Below are 24,681 nucleotides of genomic sequence, written 5' to 3' on the forward strand. Positions count from 1 at the left end.
GTTGTAGTTGGGGATGAAGATTTCAGAGTTTTTGGTGGACTTCCTAAGCCAAGATTCAGACACAGCTAGGACATCCGGGTTGGCAGAGTGTGCTAAAGCAGTGAATAAAACAAACTTAGGGAGGAGGCTTCTAATGTTAACATGCATGAAACCAAGGCTATTACGGTTACAGAAGTCATCAAAAGAGAGCGCCTGGGGAGTAGGAGTGGAGCCAGGCACTGCAGGGCCTGGATTCACCTCTACATCCCCAGAGGAGCAGAGAAGAATGAGTATGAGGGTACGGAATTGATCGTCTGTGACGTCCAGAATAGAGAGAAAAAGGAGCAGGTTTCTGGGGGCGATAAAATAGCTTCAAGGTATAATGTACAGACAAAGGTATGGTGGGATGTGAATACAGAGGAGGTAAACCTAGGCATTTAGTGATGATGATAGAGATATTGTCTCTAGAAACATCATTGAAACCAGAAGATGTCATAGCATGTGTGAGTGGAGGAACTGAGAGGTTGGATAAGGTATAATGAGCAGGGCTAGAGGCTCTACAGTGAAATAAGCCAATAAACGCTAACCAGAACAGCAATGGACATTGCATATTGACATTAAGGAGAGGCATGCTTAGCCGAGTGATCAAAGGGTCCAGTGAGATTCAGACAGCTAGCCGGGCCATAGGTAGCAAGCTGGTGGAAGATGGAGGGAGGGCTGTTTTTAGCCACCTCGTGCGTTTCCGTCTGTGGGTTAGTGGGGTTCCGTGTGGAAGGGGGGACCTGTCCAAGTTGGCAAAATAGTTATAGTGGCCCAAGAAAAGTGTCCGATAGACCTATTCAGATCGCAGCCGATAAGACAGCTAACGATTAGCCGGCTGCAGATGGGCGATCAGGTTACGTCGCGACGGAGGGGCCAGTTGGATAACTCCCTCGGGCAGATAACGTCGGTGGTCCAGTTGTGAAGGCCCGATGGGGCTCCGCATCGGCAGTAAAACGGGTCAGGATAGGTGATTGTAGCCCAGGAGACACTTCAGCTGGCTAGCTCAGGAAAAGCCCACGAGTGGCTGACGGAACTCTTCAGCTGGCTAGCTCCGGAATAATGTGTGTTAATTCCGGGACCGACGTTGCCAATAGTCACTCAGGTAGCAGCTAGTTAGCTGCAAGATCCAGGTGTAAATGTCCAGAGCCTGCGGTATAAATCGGGGAAAGAAGAGAGAATAGGTCCGGTATGCTCTGGTCTGAGTCGCTCTGTACAAAAAAACTGGCGATAGCTTTTTGAGCTAATGGATAGCTGAGGACAGCTAACTGTGGCTAGCTGAACTCCAACGTTAGCCAGTGAAAATGGCTAACCTCTGGCTAGCTTCTGTTGTGGATTTCAGATGAGGTAAATAATACTTTATTTTTTTTAATTGGTGAGGCGGGTTGCAGGAGAGTGCTTTGAGGTTGAGTTTTTAGAAGAAAAAATGTAAAAAGATATGTGAAGAAAAATATGTAAATATATATACACGGGACACGACAAGAGGAGGCCTGAACTGCTACGCCATCTTGGAATTACTATGGAATTACTTTTACTATTACTATACTTATTATGTTGGACCATCATGTTTATTTGTTTGAATCTTGTCTTTGTTTGTGATCAGGTTAGAAGAGAATGACTCCTCAACCCAAGAGGACCTGGAGCAGCTGTGATCAGGTTAGAAGAGAATGACTCCTCAACCCAAGAGGCCCTGGAGCAGCTGTGATCAGGTTAGAAGCAAATGACTCCTCAACCCAAGAGGCCCTGGAGCAGCTGTGATCAGGTTAGAAGAGAATGACTCCTCAACCCAAGAGGACCTGGAGCAGCTGTGATTAGGTTAGAAGAGAATGACTCCTCAACCCAAGAGGCCCTGGAGCAGCTGTGATCAGGTTAGAAGAGAATGACTCCCCAACCCAAGAGGCCCTGGAGCAGCTGTGATTAGGTTAGAAGAGAATGACTCCTCAACCCAAGAGGCCCTGGAGCAGCTGTGATCAGGTTAGAAGAGAATGACTCCTCAACCCAAGAGCCCCTGGAGCAGCTGTGAGAGAGCATCACTGTGGAAGCATTTGGGGAAATTTAAAGAAGGATTCCTGGTAATTAGGATTCGAATCAAATCAAATCAAATTTATTTATATAGCACTTCGTACATCAGCTGAAATCTCAAAGTGCTGTACAGAAACCCAGCCTAAAACCCCAAACAGCAAGCAATGCATGTGAAATAAGCACGGTGGCTGGGAAAAACTCCCTAGGAAAAACTCCAGAGAAAGGCCAAAAACCTAGGAAGAAACCTAGAGAGGAACCAGGCTATGAGGGGTGGCCAGTCCTCTTCTGGCTGTGCCGGGTGGATATTATAACAGAACATGGTCAAGATGTTAAAATGTTTGTAAATGACCAGCATGGTCAAATAATAATAATCATAGTAGTTGTCGAGGGTGCAACAAGCACGTCCGGTGAACAGGTCAGGGTTCCGTAGCCGCAGGCAGAACAGTTGAAACTGGAGCAGCAGCATGGCCAGGTGGACTGGGGACAGCAAGGAGTCATCATGCCAGGTAGTCCCGAGGCATGGTCCTAGGGCTCAGGTCCTCCGAGAGAAAGAAAGAAAGAGAGAAAGAGAGAATTAGAGAGAGCATATTTACATTCACACAGGACACCGGATAAGACAAGAGAATACTCCAGATGTAACAGACTGACCCTAGCCCCCCGACACATAAACTACTGCAGCATAAATACTGGAGGCTGAAACAGGAGGGATCAGAAGACACTGTGGCCCCATCCGATGATACCCCCGGACAGGGCCAAACAGGCAGGATATAACCCCACCCACTTTGCCAAAGCACAGCCCCCACACCACTAGAGGGATGTCTACAACCACCAACTTACCGTCCGAAGACAAGGCCGAGTATAGCCCACAAAGATCTCCGCCACGGCACAACCCAAGGGGGGGCGCCAACCCAGACAGGAAGACCACGTCAGTGGCTCAACCTACTCAAGTGACGCACCCCTCCCATGGACGGCATGGAAGAACACCAGTAAGTCAGTGACTCAGCCCCTGTAAAAGGGTTAGAGGCAGAGAATCCCAGTGGAAAGAGGGGAACCGGCAAGGCAGAGACAGCAAGGGCGGTTCGTTGCTCCAGCCTTTCCGTTCACCCTCACACTCCTGGGCCAGACTATACTTAATCATAGGACCTACTGAAGAGATAAGTCTTCAGTAAAGACTTAAAGGTTGAGACTGAGTCTGCGTCTCTCACACGGGTAGGCAGACCATTCCATAAAAATGGAGCTCTATAGGAGAAAGCCCTACCTCCAGCCGTTTGCTTAGAAATTCTAGGGACAATTAGGAGGCCTGCGTCTTGTGACCGTAGCGTACGTATAGGTATGTACGGCAGGACCAAATCGCAAAGATAGGTAGGAGCAAGCCCATGTAATACTTTGTAGGTTAGCAGTAAAACCTTGAAATCAGCCTTTGCCTTAACAGGAAGCCAATGTAGGGAGGCTAGCACTGGAGTAATATGATCAAATTTTTTGGTTCTAGTCAGGATTCTAGCAGCCGTATTTGACACTAACTGAAGTTTGCTTAGTGCTTTATCCGGGTAGCCGGAAAGTAGAGCATTGCAGTAGTCGAGCCTATAAGTAACAAAAGCATGGATACATTTTTCTGCGTCATTTTTGGACAGAAAGTTTCTGATTTTTGCAATGTTACGTAGATGGAAAAAAGCTGTCCTTGAAACAGTCTTGATGTGTTCTTCAAAAGAGAGATCAGGGTCCAGAGTAACGCCGAGGTCCTTCACAGTTTTATTTGAGACGACTGTACAACCATCCAGATTAATTGTCAGATTCAACAGAAGATCTCTTTGTTTCTTGGGACCTAGAACAAGCATCTCTGTTTTGTCCGAGTTTAAAAGTAGAAAATTTGCAGCCATCCACTTCCTTATGTCTGAAACACAGGCTTCTAGCGAGGGCAATTTTGGGGCTTCACCATGTTTCATTGAAATGTACAGCTGTGTGTCGTCCGCATAGCAGTGAAATTTAACATTATGTTTTCGAATGACATCCCCAAGAGGTAAAATATATAGTGAAAACAATAGTGGTCCTAGAACGGAACCTTGAGGAACACCGAAATTTACAATTGATTTGTCAGAGGACGAACCATTCACAGAGACAAACTGATATCTTTCCGACAGATAAGATCTAAACCAGGCCAGAACTTGTCCATGTAGACCAATTTGGGTTTCCAATTTCTCCAAAAGAATGTGGTGATCGATGGTATCAAAAGCGGCACTAAGATCTTGGAGCATGAGGACAGATGCAGAGCCTCGGTCTGACGTCATTAACCTCTCTGGGCTATGTGGGACGATTTCGTCCCACCTACGTAACAGCCACTTCAATCCAGTGGCGCGATTTTTGAATCGTTAGAAATGCTATAACTTCAATTTCTCAAACATATGACTATTTCACAGCTATTTAAAGACAAGAATCTCGTTAATCTAACCCCACTGTCCGATTTCAAAAAGGCTTTACAACAAAAGCAAAACATTAGATTATGTCAGCAGAGTACCCAGCCAGAAATAATCACACAGCCATTTTTCAAGCTAGCATATCATGTCACATAAACCCAAACCATATCTAAATGCAGCACTAACCTTTGATGATCTTCATCAGATGACACACCTAGGACATTGTGTTATACAATACATGCATGTCTGTTCAATCAAGTTCATATTTATATCAAAAAACAGCTTTTTGCATTAGCATGTGACGTTCAGAAAACGCATACCCCCCGCAAACTTCCGTTGAATTTACTAACAGTTTGCTAAATTACTCACGATAAACGTTCACAAAAAGCATAACAATTATTTTAAGAATTATAGATACATTACTCCTCTATGCACTCGATATGTCCGATTTTAAAATAGCTTTTCGGATGAAGCACATTTTGCAATAATCTAAGTACATAGCCCGGCATTACAGGGCTAGCTATTTAGACACCCACCCAGGTCAGCCTCCACCAAAATCACATTTCCTATAAGAAAAATGTTCTTACCTTGCTTGTTCTTCATCAGAATACACTGCCAGGTCTTCTACTTCAATAACAAATGTTGGTTTGGTCCCAAATAATCCATCGTTATGTTCCAACAGCGACGTTTTGTTCGTGAGTTCTAGAATGCTTCTTCGCGGTGTCGCGCATGGCGCATTGGCTTGTCAAAAATGTCTAAATATTCCATTACCGTACTTCGAAGCATGTCAACCGCTGTTTAAAACCAATTTTTATGCCATTTATGTCATAGAGAAGTGTTAATATTCCGACCGGGAGTATGCATTGAGCCTAAACAGCCGAAAAAAATTTCTCCTCAGAAGCGACTCATGCACGCGCATCATTGAAAGGTCCTCCGAGCATCCACTTACAAAAGGCGATAATATATTTCAACCTGAGGTTCCCTCGTAAACCTTCAGTTATTTCGCGGGCTCTGAGAGCCTATTGGAGCCCTGGGAATTGTCACGTTACAGCTAAGATCCTTACTTTTCAATAAAAAGAGGTAAGACGCACGACTCCTTGTCAGACAGGGTACTTCCTGCTTGAAGCCTTGTCAGGTTTTTGCCTGCCATAGGAGTTCTGTTATACTCACAGACACCATTCAAACAGTTTTAGAAAATTCAGAGTGTTTTCTATCCAAACCTGAACAATAATATGCATATTCTAGCTTCTGAGTTGGTGTAGGAGGCAGTTAAAAATGGGAACATATTTTTTCCAAAAATTCTCAATACTGCCCCCTATACCAAAGAGGTTAAAAGGTAATTTACCACCTTCACAAGTGCAGTCTCAGTGCTATGATGGGGTCTAAAACCAGACTGAAGCGTTTCATATACATTGTTTGTCTTCAGGAAGGCAGTGAGTTGCTGTGCAACAACCTTTTCTAAAATTTTTGAGAGGAATGGAAGATTCGATATAGGCCGATAGTTTTTTATAATTTCTGGGTCAAGATTCGGCTTTTTCAAGAGAGGCTTTATTACTGCCACTTTTAGTGAGCTTGGTACACATCCGGTGGATAGAGAGCCGTTTATTATGTTCAACATAGGAGGGCCAAGCACAGGAAGCAGCTCTTTCAGTAGTTTAGTTGGAATAGGGTCCAGTATGCAGCTTGAGGGTTTGGAGGCCATGATTATTTTCATCATTGTGTCAAGAGATATAGTACTAAAACACTTTAGTATCTCCCTTGATCCTAGGTCCTGGCAGAGTTGTGCAGACTCAGGACAATGGAGCCCTGGAGGAATACCCAGATTTAACCTCTCTGGGCTAGGCGGCACCAAATCGTCCCACCTACGTAACAGCCAGTCTAATCCAGTGGCGCGATTTTCGAAAACCTTAGAATTGCTATTACTTCAATTTCTCAAACATATGACTATGTTACAGCTATTTAAAGACAAGACTCTCGTTAATCTAACCACACTGTCCGATTTCAAAAAGGCTTTACAGCGAAAGCAAAACATTAGATTATGTCAGGAGAGTACCCAGCCAGAAATAATCAGACACCCATTTTTCAAGCTAGCATATAATGTCACAAAAACCCAGAAGACAGCTAAATGCAGCACGAACCTTTGATGATCTTCATCAGATGACAACCCTAGGACATTATGTTATACAATGCATGCATGTTTTGTTCAATCAAGTTCATATTTATATCAAAAACCAGCTTTTTACATTAGCATGTGACGTTCAGAACTAGCATACCCACCGCAAACCTCCGGTGAATTTACTAAATTACTCACGATAAACGTTCACAAAAAACATAACAATTATTTTAAGAATTATAGATACAGAACTCCTCTATGCACTCGATATGTCCGATTTTAAAATAGCTTTTCGGTGAAAGCACATTTTACAATATTCTCAGTACATAGCCCGGCATCACAGGGCTAGCCATTTACACGCCGACCAAGTTTGGCACTCACAGAAATCAGATTTACTATTAGAAAAGTTTCATTACCTTTGTTGTCTTCGTCAGAATTCACTCCCAGGACTTCTCCTTCAATAACAAATGTTGGTTTGGTCCCAAATAATCCATCGTTATATCCAAACAGCGTCGTTTTGTTCGTGAGTTCTAGACACTATCCGAAATGGGTTACGAGCATGGCGCGTTTCGTGACAAATTTTTTTGAAATATTCCATTACCGTACTTCGAAGCATGTCAACCGCTGTTTAAAATCAATTTTTATGCCATTTAGCTCGTAGAAAAGAGATAATATTCCAACCGGGAATGTACGTTTTGGTAAAAAGAGAGAAAAACAGAAAGGCCAGTGCACGCGCCTCAAGCTAAAGGTCCCCTGATGAGCCACTTGACAAACGGGATAATATGCTTCAGCCTGGGCCTAGAATGACGACATTCAGGGTTTTCCCGCTTTCTGACAGCCTATAGAAGCCCTGGAAAGTGTCACGTTACCGCAGAGATCTTTTGTATTGGAAGGAGATGTCAAAGAACACAGCTAAATGGTCAGACAGGCCACTTCCTGTAAAGGAATCTCTCAGGTTTTTGCCTATCCAAACCTGAACAACAATACGCATATTCTAGCTTCTGAGTTGGTGTAGGAGGCAGTTAAAAATGGGCACATATTTTTTCCAAAATTCGCAATACTGCCACCTAGGCCAAAGAAGTTAAAGAGGAGTCCGTAATTTGCTTTCTAATGATCATGATCTTTTCCTCAAAGAAGTTCATAAATTTATTACTGCTGAAGTGAAAGCCATCCTCCATTTGCGAATGCTGCTTTTTAGTTAGCTTTGCGACAGTATCAAAAAGAAATTTCGGATTGTTCTTATTTTCCTCAATTAAGTTGGAAAAATAGGATGATCGTGCAGCAGTGAGGGCTCTTCGATACTGCATGGTACTGTCTTTCCAAGCTAGTCGGAAGACTTCCAGTTTGGTGTGGCGCCATTTCCGTTCCAATTTTCTGGAAGCTTGCTTCAGAGCTCGTGTATTTTCTGTATACCAGGGAGCTAGTTTCTTATGACAGATGTTTTTAATTTTTAGGGGTGCAACTGCATCTAGGGTATTGCGCAAGGTTAAATTGAGTTCCTCGGTTAGGTGGTTAACCGATTCTTGTCCTCTGACGTCCTTGGGTAGGCAGAGGGAGTCTGGAAGGGCATCAAGGAATCTTTGGGTTGTCTGAGAATTTATAGCATGACTTTTAATCTTCCTTGGTTGGGGTCTGAGCAGATTATTTGTTGCAATTGTAAACGCAATAAAATGGTGGTCCGATAATCCAGGATTATGAGGAAAAACATTAAGATCCACAACATTTATTCCATGGGACAAAACTAGGTCCAGAGTATGACTGTGGCAGTGAGTAGGTCCAGAGACATGTTGGACAAAACCCACTGAGTCGATGATGGCTCCAAAAGCCTTTTGGAGTGGGTCTGTGGACTTTTCCATGTGAATGTTAAAGTCACCAAAAATTAGAATATTATCTGCTATGACTACAAGATCCGATAGGAATTCAGGGAACTCAGTAAGGAACACTGCATATGGCCCAGGAGGCCTGTAAACAGTAGCTATAAAAAGTGAGTGAGTAGGCTGCATAGATTTCATGACTAGAAGCTCAAAAGACGAAAACGTCATTGTTTTTTTTTTTGTAAATTGAAATTTGCTATCGTAAATGTTAGCAACACCTCCGCCTTTGACTGTTATGTAAAGGGTCAGAGCCACTGAGTGGACAAAACATTAAGGATGCCTTCCTAATATTGATTTACGCCTGGTCAGTTTGTCATGGAAAGAAAGGTGTCCTTAATGTTTTGTGTAAATGACATAATAATTATACATTTATGGATTGTTTTATGTTGCCTATTGTTTTCTTTTTATTCAACCTGCCATCCACCCACCTGGGGACTGAGGGTTATGAGAGAACCCCCACATCACTAGCTTCTCTTTATTCAACCTGCCATCTACCCACCTGGGGACTGAGGATTATGAGAGAACCCCCACATCACTAGCTTCTCTTTATTCAACCTGCCATCTACCCACCTGGGGACCGAGGGTTATGAGAGAACCCCCACATCACTAGCTTGGAGGCAGGTTGGCATTTATTGTCATGAATCTTGCCCTGGAAGCAGGTTGGCATTTATTGTCATGAATCTTGCCCTGGAGGCAGGTTGGCATTTATTGTCATGAATCTTGCCCTGGAGGCAGGTTGGCATTTATTGTCATGAATCTTGTTCTGGAGGCAGGTTGGCATTTATTGTCATGAATCTTGTTCTGGAGGCAGGTTGGCATTTATTGTCATGAATCTTGCCCTGGAGGCAGGTTGGCATTTATTGCCATGAATCTTGCCCTGGAGGCAGTTCAGCAAATTATTCCCTAGCTGGCACGGGCACGAAGTAATACAATCAGATTTTAATCCTAACCTCAACCACACTGCTAATCCTTCCCTTAAATTAAGACCATAAAACAACATTTTCCACAGCCAATTCTGACTTTGCAGCTGACATATCTAGAGGAAATCGCACAGTTCTGCCTCCAGGTCAAGATTCATGACAAACGTCAACCTGCAACTGGGAGAGGCAACGTAAAATCAATAACGAAATTGTTTTCACAATTAACATGCCTTTTCTTGTTTCAAGTATGTTTTATTATGAAAAGTACAATATATCCTTGTATACTTGTACAACTATGGAGCGTATGTCCATATATAATTATACAATTAGTTATTCAACATAAAAGACATACAACTAATTATCACATTGGTATTTTAACGGTGTTATTGTAAGAGTTTAAATGTTTAAACAGAGGATACATCTAAAACAGGTTAAAACAAGTGCAGTATGTTGTGAGAATGTTACTTTAACGTCGACTCATAACGTCACACTATAACTTCATGGGAGTCTTGTGGAAAGACTGCATGTTGTTTTGGGTGTATTGAGTGACGTCTTCATCAACATTTTGCAGACTATTCCTGTAATATTTTCACCTCTTGTCGGCTGCAGACATTCATAAGGAGTTCCAGTAGTTTATTTGTCCTTTGCAGGTATTAAAAGTAATACATACATTGTAATTCCTTGTTGGATCTCTCTCACATACAGGACAGTACATACCAGAGGAGGCTGCTGAGGGGAGGACGGCTCATAATAATGTCTGGAACAGAGTGAATGAAATGGAACACATGGAAACCACGTGTTTGATACCATTCCACTTATTCACCTCCAGCCATTACAAGCCTGTCCTCCCTAAATAAGGTCCCACCAACCTCCTGTGGTACAAACACAAATAATAAAATATATCATAAAAAATGCAAATTGGTAAAAGATCAGAAAAGGAACGAAAAAGTTCAGTCATGTTGTAATAGTCTGATGACAACAGTTTAGGTTTATGATTTAACAGGCAGATAGAACTGGGATAGAAGCTGTTCTAGAACCTGTGATCCAGAAACTGATTTAACAGGCAGATAGAACTGGGATAGAAGCTGTTCTAGAACCTGTGGTCCAGAAACTGATTTAACAGGCAGATAGAACTGGGATAGAAGCTGTTCTAGAACCTGTGGTCCAGAAACTGATTTAACAGGCAGATAGAACTGGGATAGAAGCTGTTCTAGAACCTGTGGTCCAGAAACTGGTTTAACAGGCAGATAGAACTGGGATAGAAGCTGTTCTAGAACCTGTGGTCCAGAAATTGATTTAACAGGCAGATAGAACTGGGATAGAAGCTGTTCTAGAACCTGTGATCCAGAAACTGATTTAACAGGCAGATAGAACTGGGATAGAAGCTGTTCTAGAACCTGTGGTCCAGAAACTGATTTAACAGGCAGATATAACTGGGATAGAAGCTGTTCTAGAACCTGTGGTCCAGAAACTGATTTAACAGGCAGATAGAACTGGGATAGAAGCTGTTCTAGAACCTGTGGTCCAGAAACTGATTTAACAGGCAGATAGAACTGGGATAGAAGCTGTTCTAGAACCTGTGGTCCAGAAACTGGTTTAACAGGCAGATAGAACTGGGATAGAAGCTGTTCTAGAACCTGTGGTCCAGAAATTGATTTAACAGGCAGATAGAACTGGGATAGAAGCTGTTCTAGAACCTGTGATCCAGAAACTGATTTAACAGGCAGATAGAACTGGGATAGAAGCTGTTCTAGAACCTGTGGTCCAGAAACTGATTTAACAGGCAGATATAACTGGGATAGAAGCTGTTCTAGAACCTGTGATCCAGAAACTGATTTAACAGGCAGATAGAACTGGGATAGAAGCTGTTCTAGAACCTGTGATCCAGAAACTGATTTAACAGGCAGATAGAACTGGGATAGAAGCTGTTCTAGAACCTGTGGTCCAGAAACTGATTTAACAGGCAGATAGAACTGGGATAGAAGCTGTTCCAGAACCTGTGATCCAGAAACTGATTTAACAGGCAGATAGAACTGGGATAGAAGCTGTTCTAGAACCTGTGGTCCAGAAATGGATTTAACAGGCAGATAGAACTGGGATATAAGCTGTTCTAGAACCTGTGGTCCAGAAACGGATTTAACAGCCAGATAGATCTGGGATAGAAGCTGTTCTAGAACCTGTGGTCCAGAAACTGATTTAACAGGCAGGTAGCACTGGGATAGAAGCTGTTCTAGAACCTGTGATCCAGAAACTGATTTAACAGGCAGATAGAACTGGGATAGAAGCTGTTCTAGAACCTGTGGTCCAGAAACTGCCTAGCAACCACTGGTCTCTTTTTATTGAAGACTGAAGTGTCCCACCTAGCCCATAGAGGTTAACAGGCAGATAGAACTGAGATAGAAACTGTTCTAGAACTTGTGATCCAGAAACTGATTTAACAGGTGTGAGTGTCCAGTGTGTGTTTGTCCATTGTGTGTGTGTCAGTGTTTATGTGAGTCCGTGTTTATGTGGAGTTTAGAGCCACATTTAAAATGTTATCTGGTCCTCACTAGGCTGGTGCCCTGAATGGCTATTTTTTCATTGGATTTTTTCAGGTTTTGAAGTGATATCTGTGTTTGTGGGACCACTTAGTGCTGGAATGAGGTGTCTGTTTGTTCCCAATCAGAAATGATGGTCCTCATTTGAAAGTCCTGTGGCAAGGTCCTCACAATTATAGGATGACGCGTGTGTGTGTGTCCAGTGTGTGTGTGTCCAGTGCGTGTATCCAGTGTGTTTGTGTGTCCAGTGTGTGTGTGTGTGTGTGTGTCCAATGTGAGTGTGTGTCCAATGTGTGTGCTTGTGTGTGTGCGTCCAATGTGTGTGTGTGTGTGTGTCCAGCATGTGTGTGTGTGTGTGTCCAGTGTGTGTGTGTGTGTGTGTGTGTGTGTCCAGTGTGTGTGCATGTGTGTGTGCATCCAATATGTGTGTGTGTGTCCAATGTGTGTGTGTGTGTCCAGTGTGTTTGTGTCCAGTGCGTGTATCCAGTGTGTTTGTGTGTCCAGTGTGTGTGTGTGTGTGTGTGTGTGTCCAATGTGAGTGTGTGTCCAATGTGCCTGTGTGTATGTGTGTGTGTCCAATGTGTGTGTATGTGTGTGTGTACAATGTGTGTGTGTCCAATGTGTGTGTGTGTGTGTGTGTGTGTCCAAGGTGTGTGTCCAGTGTGTGTGTGTCCAATTTGTGTGTCCAATGTGTGTGTGTCTTAATCCAGTGATTGTGTGTGTGTCTGTATCCAATATGTGTGTGTGTGTTTGTGTCCAGTGTGTGTGTGTGTGTGTGTGTGTGTCCAGTGTGTGCGTTTGTGTGTGTCTGTGTCCAGTGTGTGTGTGTGTGTGTGTGTGTCTGTGTCCAGTGTTTGTGTGTGTGTCCAATATGTGTGTGTGTCCAATGTATGTGTCCAGTGTGTGTGTGTGTGTGTGTGTGTCCAGTGTGTGTGTGTGTCCAGTGTGTGTGTGTGTCCAATGTGTGTGTGTGTGTGTGTGTGTGTGTATGTGTCCAATGTGTATGTCTGTGTGTGTCTGTGTGTGTGTCCAATGTGTGTGTGTGTTTATGTGTCCAGTGTGTGTGTGTGTGTGTGTGTGTGTGTCCAGTGTCCTATGTGTGTGTCTGTGTGTGTGTGAGTGTCCAGTGTGTTTGTGTATATGTCCAATGTGTGCGTGTTTGTGTGTGTGTCCAATGAGTATGTGTGTGTGTGTGTGTGTGTATGTTTGTGTGTCTGTGTGTGTGTGTCCAATGTGTATATGTGTGTGTGTCCAATGTGTGTGTGTGTGTCCAATGTGTGTGTGTGTCCAATGTGTGTGTGTGTCCAATGTGTGTGTGTGTCTGTATCCAGTGATTGTGTGTGTGTCTGTATCCAATGTGTGTGTGTGTGTTTGTGTCCAGTGTGTGTGTGTGTGTGTGTGTCCAATGTGAGTGTGTGTGTGTGTGTGTGTCCAGTGTGTGTGTATGTGTCTGTGTCCAGTGTTTGTGTGTGTGTCTGTGTCCAGCGTGTGTGTATCCAATATGTGTGTGTGTCCAATGTATGTGTCCATTGTGTGTGTGTGTGTCCAGTGTGTGTGTGTCCAATGTGTGTGTGTCTATGTGTGTCTGTGTGTTTGTCCTGTGTGTGTGTGTGTGTGTGTGTGTGTGTCTGTGTCCAGTGTGTGTGTGTGTGTCCAGTGTCCTATGTGTGTGTGTTTGTGTGTCTATGTGTGTGTGAGTGTCCAGCCTGTTTGTGTATATGTCCAATGTGTGTGTGTGTCCAATGTGTGTGTGTGTCCAATGTGTGTGTGTGTGTCCAATGGGTGTGTGTGTGTGTGTGTGTCCAATGGGTGTGTGTGTGTTTCCAATGTGTGTGTTTGTCCAATGTTTGTGTGTGTGTCCAATGTTTGTGTGTGTGTCCAATGTGTGTGTGTGTCCAATGTGTGTGTGTGTCCAGTGTGTGTGTGTGTGTGTGTGTGTGTGTGTCCAGTGTGTGTGTCCAGTTTGTGTCCAGTGTGTGTCCAGTGTGTGTCCAGTGTGTGTGTGTGTGTGTGTGTCCAGTGTGTGTGTGTGTGTGTGTGTGTGTGTGTGTGTGTGTGTGTGTGTGTGAGTGTGTGTCCAGTTTGTGTCCAGTGTGTGTCCAGTGTGTGTGTGTGTGTGTGTCCAGTGTGTCCAGTGAGTGTGTGTCCAGTGTGTGTGTCCAGTGTGTGTCCAGTGTGTGTGTGTGTTTGTCCAGTGTGTGTCTAGTGTGTGTGTGTGTGTGTGTGTGTGTGTCCATTGTGTCTGTGTGTGTGTGTGTGTGTCAGGTTATTATTTACAGGGACATTGAGGAGTCATAATCAAACGCAAATCCAGCATAGAGGGGCTCAGTGAATGTGGAGGTGAATGTGATCAGGTGGGTCAGTGTGTCAGAGGAGGCTCTATAGAAGGACAGAGTGCCGGCTGGCCAGTCCAGATACACTCCTACTCTGTGGGAGCTGGAAGAGAGGACGTCTATGGTAGTCCGATTATTATTGTGCCAGGCAGAGTAACTGTTGTCAGAGCAGAACAGACTCCAGGACTTGTCATTGTATCCAAGCCAACAGTCGATACCCCTTCCTCTCCTGTTGATTCCTTTATATGTCACTCCTATATCAGCCCTGTACCCACTCCACTCTACCTCCCAGTAACAGCGCCCAGTCAGACCCTCTCTACACAACACCTGTTTACAGTCCTCAAATCTCTCTAGGTGATCAGGATACGGCTGCTTCTCTCTCCTACATATCACCTTTCTGTTCTCCTCAGACAGAGAGAGGCGTCTGTGTACTGTGTTTAGGTCCAGTGTGAGATCACAGACATCTGATGGATGAAACCAGACACAATATTAGAAATCATCATCATTCACATTAGAATGTTAACTCACTTTTCACTAATTCATTTAATGTAGATGTTTCTAGGTATCAAAAGGAGAAGTTAAGGTAACTTGAGACTTGTTGAATGATCATATGTTATACTGTATGGTAATATAAAACACACTATTCACATTAATTACACACACACACACACACACACACACACACACACACACACACACACACACACACACACACACACACACACACACACACACACACCTGTATGTATCAAGAACACAAACACACATTTCTAATGTAACACGAAAGCGCCACACACATACACAGACAAACACATTGTCAAAGCAACTCTTTGTAAACGTTGGTGTCCCTGATTTCTGCTTCTGTAGAACTACAGCTGATATTTAACATTACCAAGTAAGTAATGATGATGGTCTTTGACTTTGACTTAACTTGAATTAAGACTTATTCTTAGTCAAATTCTTCACAGTAGTCAACACTCACATTTTCTAAGTCCAGGTTTCATTGTGTTCTCTCCACCATGTTCCACACTGTAGCGGTAAGCAGAAAAACAGACAGTCATTGAGGGATACACCTGAACTCACACACACACACACACACACACACACACACACACACACACACACACACACACACACACACACACACACACACACACACACACACACACACACACACACACACACACACACACACACACACACACACACACACACACACACACACACACACACACACACGGATATATAGCAAATAACTTCAAGCAAATGTGTTTTCTGTGTGTGTGTGTGTGTCCAGTGCGTGTGTGTATGTCCAGTGTGTGTATGTGTGTTTCCTGTGTTTTTGTGTGTGTGTGTGTGTGTCCAGCGTGTGTTTGTGTCCAGCGTGTGTGTCTCCAGTGTGTGTGTGTGTGTGTGTGTGTGTGTGTCCAGCGTGTGTGTGTCTCCGCTGTGTGTGTGTGTCTCCAGTGTGTGTGTGTCCAGTGTGTGTGTGGGTGTCTCCAGTTTGTGTGTGTCTCCGGTGTGTGTGTGTGTGTCCGTCCAGTGTGTGTGTGTGTCCAGTGTCTCACTGAGTCTGAGACACACAGACACTGCAGACACACAGACACTGGACACAGACACACACACACACACACACACACACACACACACACACACACTGGAGACACACACACACACACAAACACACACACACAGTCAGCATATAACTTTGTCCAAGTGGTGGTCAGAATGTTTGTCTTAACTAGCCTGATAAGTCAAACATGTCTGATATGAACATTGACATAAACCCTCTACATACTTGAGTTTCTCCAGTCTGCAGTGTGGATCCTCCAGTCCAGCAGAGAGCAGTCTGACTCCTGAGTCTCCTGGGTGATTGTAGCTCAGGTCCAGCTCTCTCAGGTGTGAGGGGTTTGACCTCAGAGCTGAGACCAGAGAAGCACAGCCTTCCTCTGTGACTAGACAGCCTGACAGCCTGCAAAGAGTCAAATCATATTAAAACCACACTGCTATTCTTTGGTGGTGAAAATAGTGGCAGTATATTTTTCTAAATGTTCAGATATATCAGTGTCCTGAAACCTGCCATATCTATTCATAAATTAATGTATCATTATTCAAAATGACAAATGATCAAAGTTTTGCCTGCAGATAGAAACATGTATAATACAAATATTTGAGTAGACTGACCAGACCAGTTTAAAAGCAGTATCAGTCAAAAGACAGACAGTGAGGTATCAGATTTAGATTGTATTGAGTATACAGTCCACACCATATCTATTTTGACAGTGAAGATAACATTTTAAATGTGGCTCTAAACTCCAGATTCAGATTTCAGATTAAATGTTTCATATGAGGTGACAGTATATAATGTCACCTTTTATTTGAGGAAATCTTAATATATATGTTTCACGAATTGAAATGAAAACACTTTATGTATCTAGGCCCCCTATTTGAAGAAGTCATAAGTATTCTGACCAATTAACTTAAAGTGTATTAAAGTAGTCAAAAGTTTAGTATTTGGTTGTAAACTTGTTGGTTGCATTTGCAGTTTGTTTTGGGTTGTGTTTTGTTTGTGTTTTGGGTTATGTTTTGTCCAATAGTAACTGAATGGTGGATCATGACTGGAGAAATGTTCTGTCTAAGTGAGTAGATAACATGTTTCTTAACACTAATAAATTCATCCTGATGATGCCATGATTAAGAAAAATCATGAATGAATTATGAATAATAAAGAGTGATAAAGTTACAGAGGCTACAACAAAACATGCTAATCTCACCATTACCAATAACAGAGGCTACAACAAAACATGCTAATCTCACCATTACCAATAACAGAGGCAACAACAAAACATGCTAACCTCTCACCATTACCAATAACAGTCTACAACAAAACATGCTAACCTCTCACCAGTACAAGTAACAGAGGCTACAACAAAACATGCTAACCTCTCACCATTACCAATAACAGAGGCTACAACAAAACATGCTAACCTCTCACCATTACCAATAACAGGGGAGGTTTGCATTATTTCTGATCTTTGTGCCTCTATAACTTTGTTATTTGTCATTATTCACGATTCATTCATTATTATTCATAATCAAGGTAGCATCCAAATGAATGTAGAAGCGTGGAATATGGGACCCAACACTAAACTTTTGACTAAATTAATTGTTCCAAATAATTAAGACTTCTTCAAATGGGAGAACTACATTCATAAAGTGCTTTCGATTCTAAATGGTAAAATATATATGTATAAATACCTTTAAATAAAACGTGACTTTCTGTACTGTCGCCTAATATGAAACATTCTATCTCATATCCAAAATGCTGGAGCATAGCACCACATTTAAAACTGTAAGCTTCACTGTCCAAACACATATGGTGTGGACTATGTGTGTCTGGTAAACACATGTGGATCTGGTGAACAGTTATCACTTGTTGACCAACTACAGGAATACTGACCTCAGAGTCTCCAGTCTGCAGTGTGGATCCTCCAGTCCAGCAGAGAGCAGCTTCACTCCTGAATCCTTCAGGTCATTGTTACTCAGGTCCAGCTCTCTCAGGTTTGACCTCAGAGCTGAGACCAGAGAAGCACAGCCTTCCTCTGTGACTAGACAGCGTGACAGCCTGCAAAGAGTCAAATCATTATAAAAACACACTGCTATTATTTGGTGGTGAAAAAAGTGGCAGTATATTTTTTCAACATATTCAGATATCAGTGTCCTGAAACCTTCCATATCTATTCGTAAAATAATGTATAATCATTAAAAATGACAAATGATCAAAGTTTTGCCTGCAGATAGAAACATGTATTGTACAAATATTTGAGTAGACTGACCAGAGCAGTGTAAAAAGCAGTATCAGTCAGAAGACAGACAGTGAGGTATCAGATTTAGATTGTATTGAGTATACAGTCCACACCATATCTATTTTGACAGTGAAGCTAACATTTTAAATGAGGTTCTATACTCCAACATTTTGGATTTGCTATCAAATGTTTCATATGAGGTGACAGTATATAATGTCACCTTTTATTTAAGGGTATTTTCATACATATCTGTTTCACGTTTTGACATTTATAAAAAAATATATATTTTAACTTTATTTAACTAGGCTAGTCAGTTAAGAACAAATTCTTACTGTCAATGACGGCCTAGGAACAGTGGGTTAACTGCCTTGTTCAGGGGCAGAACAAAATGAAAGCACTTTATGTATCTAGTCCCCCTATTTGAAGAAGTTATAAGTATTCTGACCAATTCACTTATAGTGTATTAAAGCAATCAAAAGTTTAGTATTTGGTAGTAAACTCGTTGGTTGCATTTGCAGTTTATTTTGGTTGTGTTTTGGGTTGTGTTTTGCCCAATAATAAAATGGTGGATGATGACTGGAGTAATTTTCTGTCTAAGTGGGTAGATAACATGTCTCTAAACACCATTACATTAATCCTGATGATGCCATGATTAATAGAAATCATGAATAATAATGAGTGAGAAAGTTATGGAGGCCACAATAAAACATGCTAACCTCTCACCATTACCAATAACAGAGGCTACAACAAAACATGCTAACCTCTCACCATTACCAATAACAGAGGCTACAACAAAACATGCTAACCTCACACCATTACCAATAACAGAGGATACAACAAAACATGCTAACCTCTCACCATTACCAATAACAGAGGCTACAACAAAACATGCTAACCTCTCACCATTACCAATAACAGAGGATACAACAAAACATGCTAACCTCTCACCATTACCAATAACAGAGGCTACAACAAAACATGCTAACCTCTCACCATTACCAATGACAGAGGCTACAACAAAACATGCTAACCATTCACCATTACCAATAACAGAGGCTACAACAAAACATGCTAACCTCTCACCATTACCAATAACAGAGGATACAACAAAACATGCTAACCTCTCACCATTACCAATAACAGAGGATACAACAAAACATGCTAAGCTCTCACCATTACCAATAACAGAGGCTACAACAAAACATGCTAACCTCTCACCATTACCAATAACAGAGGCTACAACAAAACATGCTAACCTCTCACCATTACCAATAACAGAGGCTACAACAAAACATGCTAACCTCTCACCATTACCAATAACAGAGGCTACAACAAAACATGCTAACCTCTCACCATTACCAATAACAGGGGAGGTTAGCATTTATTCTGATCTTTGTGCCTCTGTAACTTTCTCATTCATCATCATTCACAATTAATTCATGATTTTTCATAATCATGGTAGCATCCACATGAATGTAGAAGTGTTCAGAAACATCTTCTATTCTTACTGACAATACAAGTGAAGTGACTCCAAAATGACTGGACATTATTCACCATTCAGTTTCTATTATGAAAAACATCCAAAACACAACCAAGACAAACTGCAAATGAATTCAACAAGTTAGTAGAATCACAAGCTTGACGTAATCCCTGCAGGCATAGAATATGGGACCAAATAGTAAACTTATGACTACTTTAATACACTATAAGTGAATATGTCAGATTAATTACGACTTTTACAAATGGGAGAACTAGATACATAAAGTGCTTTCCTTTCTTAACAGTAACACAGCTATGTATGAAAATACCCTCAAATAAAAGGTGACATTCTGTACTGTCACCTAATATGAAACATTCTATCTCTAATCTAAAATGCTGGAGCATAGCACCACATTTAAAACTGTAAGCTTCACTGTCCAAACACATATGGTGTGGACTATGTGTGTCTGGTAAACACATGTGGATCTGGTGAACAGTTATCACTTGTTAACCAACTACAGGAATACTGACCTCAGAGTCTCCAGTTTACAGTGGGGATTCCCCAGTCCTGCAGAGAGCAGCTCCACTCCTGAATCCTTCAGGTCATTGTTACTCAGGTCCAGCTCTCTCAGGTGTGAGGGGTTTGACCTCAGAGCTGAGACCAGAGAAGCACAGCCTTCCTCTGTGACTCCACAGCCTGACAGCCTGCAAAGAGTCAAATCACATTAAAATCACACTGCTATGCTTTGGTGGTGAAAATAGTGGCAGATTTTTTTGTTAACATGTTCAGATATTTCAGTGTCCTGAAACCGTCCATATCTATTCATAAATTAATGTATCATTATTATAAATGACAAATTATCAAACTATTGCCTGTAGATAGAAACATGTATTGTACAAATATTTGAGTAGACTGACCAGACCAGTTTAAAATCAGTATCAGTGAAAAGACAGACTGTGAGGTATCAGATTTAGATTGTATTGAGTATACAGTCCACACCATATCTATTTTGACAGTGAAGATAACATTTTAAATGTGGCTCTAAACTCCAACATTTTGGATTTCAGATCAAATGTTTCATGTGAGGTGACAATATATAATGTCACCTTTTATTTGAGAGTATTTTCATACATATCTGTTTCACGTTTTGAAATGAAAGCACTTTGTGTATCTAGTCCCATTATTTGAAGAAGTTATATGTATTCTGACAAATTCACTTATAGTGTATTAAAGTAGTCAAAAGTTTAGTATTTGGTCATAAACTCGTTGGTTGCATTTGCAGTTTGTTTTGGTTGTGTTTTGGGTTGTGTTTTGGATAATGTTTTGCCCCATAATAAAATGGTGGATAATGACTGGAGTAATATTCTGTCTAAGTGAGTAGATAACATGTTTCTAAACACTACTAAATTAATCCTGATGATGCCATGATTAAGAAAAATCATGAATGAATCATGAATAATAATGAGTGAGAAAGTTACGGAGGCCACAACAAAACATGCTAACCTCTCACCATTACCAATAACAGAGGATACAACAAAACATGCTAACCTCTCACCATTACCAATAACAGAGGCTACAACAAAACATGCTAACCTCACACCATTACCAATAACAGAGGCTACAACAAAACATGCTAACCTCTCACCATTACCAATAACAGAGGCTACAACAAAACATGCTAACCTCACACCATTACCAATAACAGAGGCTACAACAAAACATGCTAACCTCTCACCATTACTAATAACAGAGGCTACAACAAAACATGCTAACCTCTCACCATTACCAATAACAGAGGCTACAACAAAACATGCTAACCTCTCACCATTACCAATAACAGAGTCTACAACAAAACATGCTAACCTCTCACCATTACCAATAACAGAGGTTACAGCAAAACATGCTAACCTCTCACCATTACCAATAACAGAGGCTACAACAAAACATGCTAACCTCTCACCATTACCAATAACAGAGGCTACAACAAAACATGCTAACCTCTCACCATTACCATTAACAGAGGCTACAACAAAACATGCTAACCTCTCACCATTACCAATAACAGAGGGGGTATGATCTTTGTGCCTCTATAACTTTGTTATTAGTCATTATTCATGATTCATTCATGATTATTCATAATCATGGTAGCATCCACATGAATGTAGAACTGTTCAGAAACATCTTCTATTCTTACTGACAATACAAGTGAAGTGACTCCAAAATGACAGGACATTATTCACCATTCAGTTCCTATTAGGAAAAACATCCAAAACACAATCAAGACAAACTGCAAATGCATTCAACAAGTTAGTAGAATCACAAGCTTGACGTAATCCCTGCAGGCATAGAATATGGGACCAAATACTAAACTTATGACTACTTTAATACACTATAAATGAATATGTCCGATTAATTACGACTTTTACAAATGGGAGTACTAGATACATAAAGTGCTTTCCATTCTTAACAGTAACACAGCTATGTATGAAAATACCCTCAAATAAAAGGTGGCATTCTGTACTGTTGCCTAATATGAAACATTCTATCTCTAATCCAAAATGCTGGAGCATAGCACCAAATGTAAACCTGTAAGCTTCATGTTACAAGGCCATATGGTGTGGACTATGTGTGCCTGGTAAACACATGTGAATCTGGTGAACAGTTATCATTTGTTGACCAACTACAGGAATACTGACCTCAGAGTCTCCAGTTTACAGTGGGGATTCCCCAGTCCAGCAGAGAGCAGCTTCACTCCTGAATCCTTCAGGTCATTGTTACTCAGGTCCAGCTCTCTCAGGTGTGAGGGGTTTGACCTCAGAGCTGAGACCAGAGAAGCACAGCCTTCCTCTGTGACTAGACAGCCTGACAGCCTGCAAAGAGTCAAATCATTAAAAAAATCACACAGCTATTCTTTGGTGGTGAAAATAGTGGCAGAATTTATTTTTAACATGTTCAGATATATCAGTGTCCTGAAACCTGCCATGTCTATTCATAAATTAATGTATCATTATTAGAAATGACAAATGATCAAAGTTTTGCCTGCAGATAGAAACGTGTATAGTACAAATACTGACCAGATTAGTTTAAAAAGCAGTATCAGTCAGAAGACAGACAGTCAGATATCAGATTTGGATTGTATTGAGTATACAGTACACACCATATCTATTTTGACTGTGAAGATAACATTTTAAATGTGGCTCTATACTCCAACATTTTGGATTTGAGATCAAATGTTTCATATGAGGAGACAGTATATAATGTCACCTTTTATTTGAGCGTATTTTAATACATATCTGTTTTACCGTTTTGAAATTAAAGCACTTTATGTATCTAGTCCCCCTATTTGAAGAAGTTATAAGTATTCTGACCAATTTACTAATAGTGTATTAAAGTAGTCAAAAGTTTAGTATTTGGTTGTAAACTCGGTTGCATTTGCAGTTTGTTTTGGTTGTGTTTTGGGTTGTGTTTTGTCCAATAGTAACTGAATGGTGGATGATGACTGGATTAATATTCTGTCTAAGTGATTATGATAACATGTTTCTAAACACTACTAAATGAATCCTGATGATGCCAGAATAAATACAAATCATGAACGAATCATGAATAGTAATGAGTGAAAAAGTTAGAGGCTACAACAAAGCATGCTAACCTCACACCATTACCAATAACAGAGGCTACAACAAAACATGCTAACCTCTCACCATTACCAATAACAGAGGATACAACAAAACATGCTAACCTCTCACCATTACCAATAACAGAGGCTACAACAAAACATGCTAACCTCTCACCATTACCAATAACAGAGGATACAACAAAACATGCTAACCTCTCACCATTACCAATAACAGAGGATACAACAAAACATGCTATCCTCTCACCATTACCAATAACAGAGACTACAACAAAACATGCTAACCTCTCACCATTACCAATAACAGAGGCTACAACAAAACACGCTAACCTATCACCATTACCAATAACAGAGGCTACAACAAAACATGTTAACCTCTCACCATTACCAATAACAGAGACTACAACAAAACATGCAAACCTGTCACCATTACCAATAACAGAGGATACAACAAAACATGCTAACCTCTCACCATTACCAATAACAGAGACTACAACAAAACATGCTAACCTCTCACCATTACCAATAACAGTCTACAACAAAACATGCTAACCTCTCACCATTACCAATAACAGAGGATACAACAAAACATGCTAACCTCTCACCATTACCAATAACAGAGGCTACAACAGAACATGCTATCCTCTCACCATTACCAATAACAGAGGGGGTATGATCTTTGTGCCTCTATAACTTTGTTATTCGTCATTATTCATGATTCATTCATGATTATTCATAATCATGGTAGCATCCACATGAATGTAGAAGTGTTCAGAAACATCTTCTATTCTTACTGACAATACAAGTGAAGTGACTCCAAAATGACAGGACATTATTCACCAATCAGTTTCTATTAGGAAAAACATCATCCATAACACAACCAAAACAAACTGAAAAATGAATTCAACAAGTTTGTAGAATCACAAGCTTGATGTAATCACTGCAGGCATGGAATATGGTACAACTACTAAACTTATGACTACTTTAATACAATATAAGTGAATATGTCTGACTAATTAAGACTATTTCAAATGGGAGAACTAGATACATGAAGTGCTTTCCATTCTTAACAGTAACTGTAAGGGCTGTCTTCAGGAATGGACCAAAATGCAGCGGGAATGTGGATACTCATATTTTAATTCAAAAAAAGAGTAAAGCATCCACCGGACAAAAAACAATACACACGACAGGAACAGTCTTGCAGGCACACAAAACGCAGTGCAAAAACACTAAACAAGAAACAATTACCCACAACCCCAAAGAAAAACACACACTACTATATAGAACTCCCAATCAAAGGCAACTCAACACACCTGCCTTCAGTTGGGAGTCCAACCCCAATTAACTAACACATAACACAAAAACTCTGCCACGTCCTGACCAAAACTAATCCAATTACGCCCTCTGCTGGTCAGGACGTGACAGTAACACAGCTATGTATGAAAATACCCTCAAATAAAAGGTGACATTCTGTACTGTCACCTAATATGAAACATTCTATCTCTAATCTAAAATGCTGGAACATTGCACCAA

The 24,681-nt window shown here is 41.2% G+C and overlaps 1 protein-coding gene across 1 annotated transcript in view; it reads right to left on the reverse strand.

Annotated features, from left to right (window-relative positions):
* The window catches only part of LOC115186470 (NLR family CARD domain-containing protein 3), a 169,496-nt gene that overhangs the window by 117,315 nt on the left and 27,500 nt on the right, over positions 1-24,681 (reverse strand). Inside the window, exons 9-10 of the mRNA XM_029746093.1 lie at positions 16,027-16,200; positions 15,211-15,257 (exon numbers count right to left, since the gene is read on the reverse strand). Coding sequence (XP_029601953.1) covers positions 15,211-15,257; positions 16,027-16,200 — 221 coding nt within the window. The remainder of the gene's footprint in view (positions 1-15,210; positions 15,258-16,026; positions 16,201-24,681) is intronic.

Source organism: Salmo trutta, unplaced genomic scaffold (genome assembly GCF_901001165.1).
Source record: "Salmo trutta unplaced genomic scaffold, fSalTru1.1, whole genome shotgun sequence".
NCBI classification, from domain to species: Eukaryota; Metazoa; Chordata; class Actinopteri; order Salmoniformes; family Salmonidae; genus Salmo; species Salmo trutta.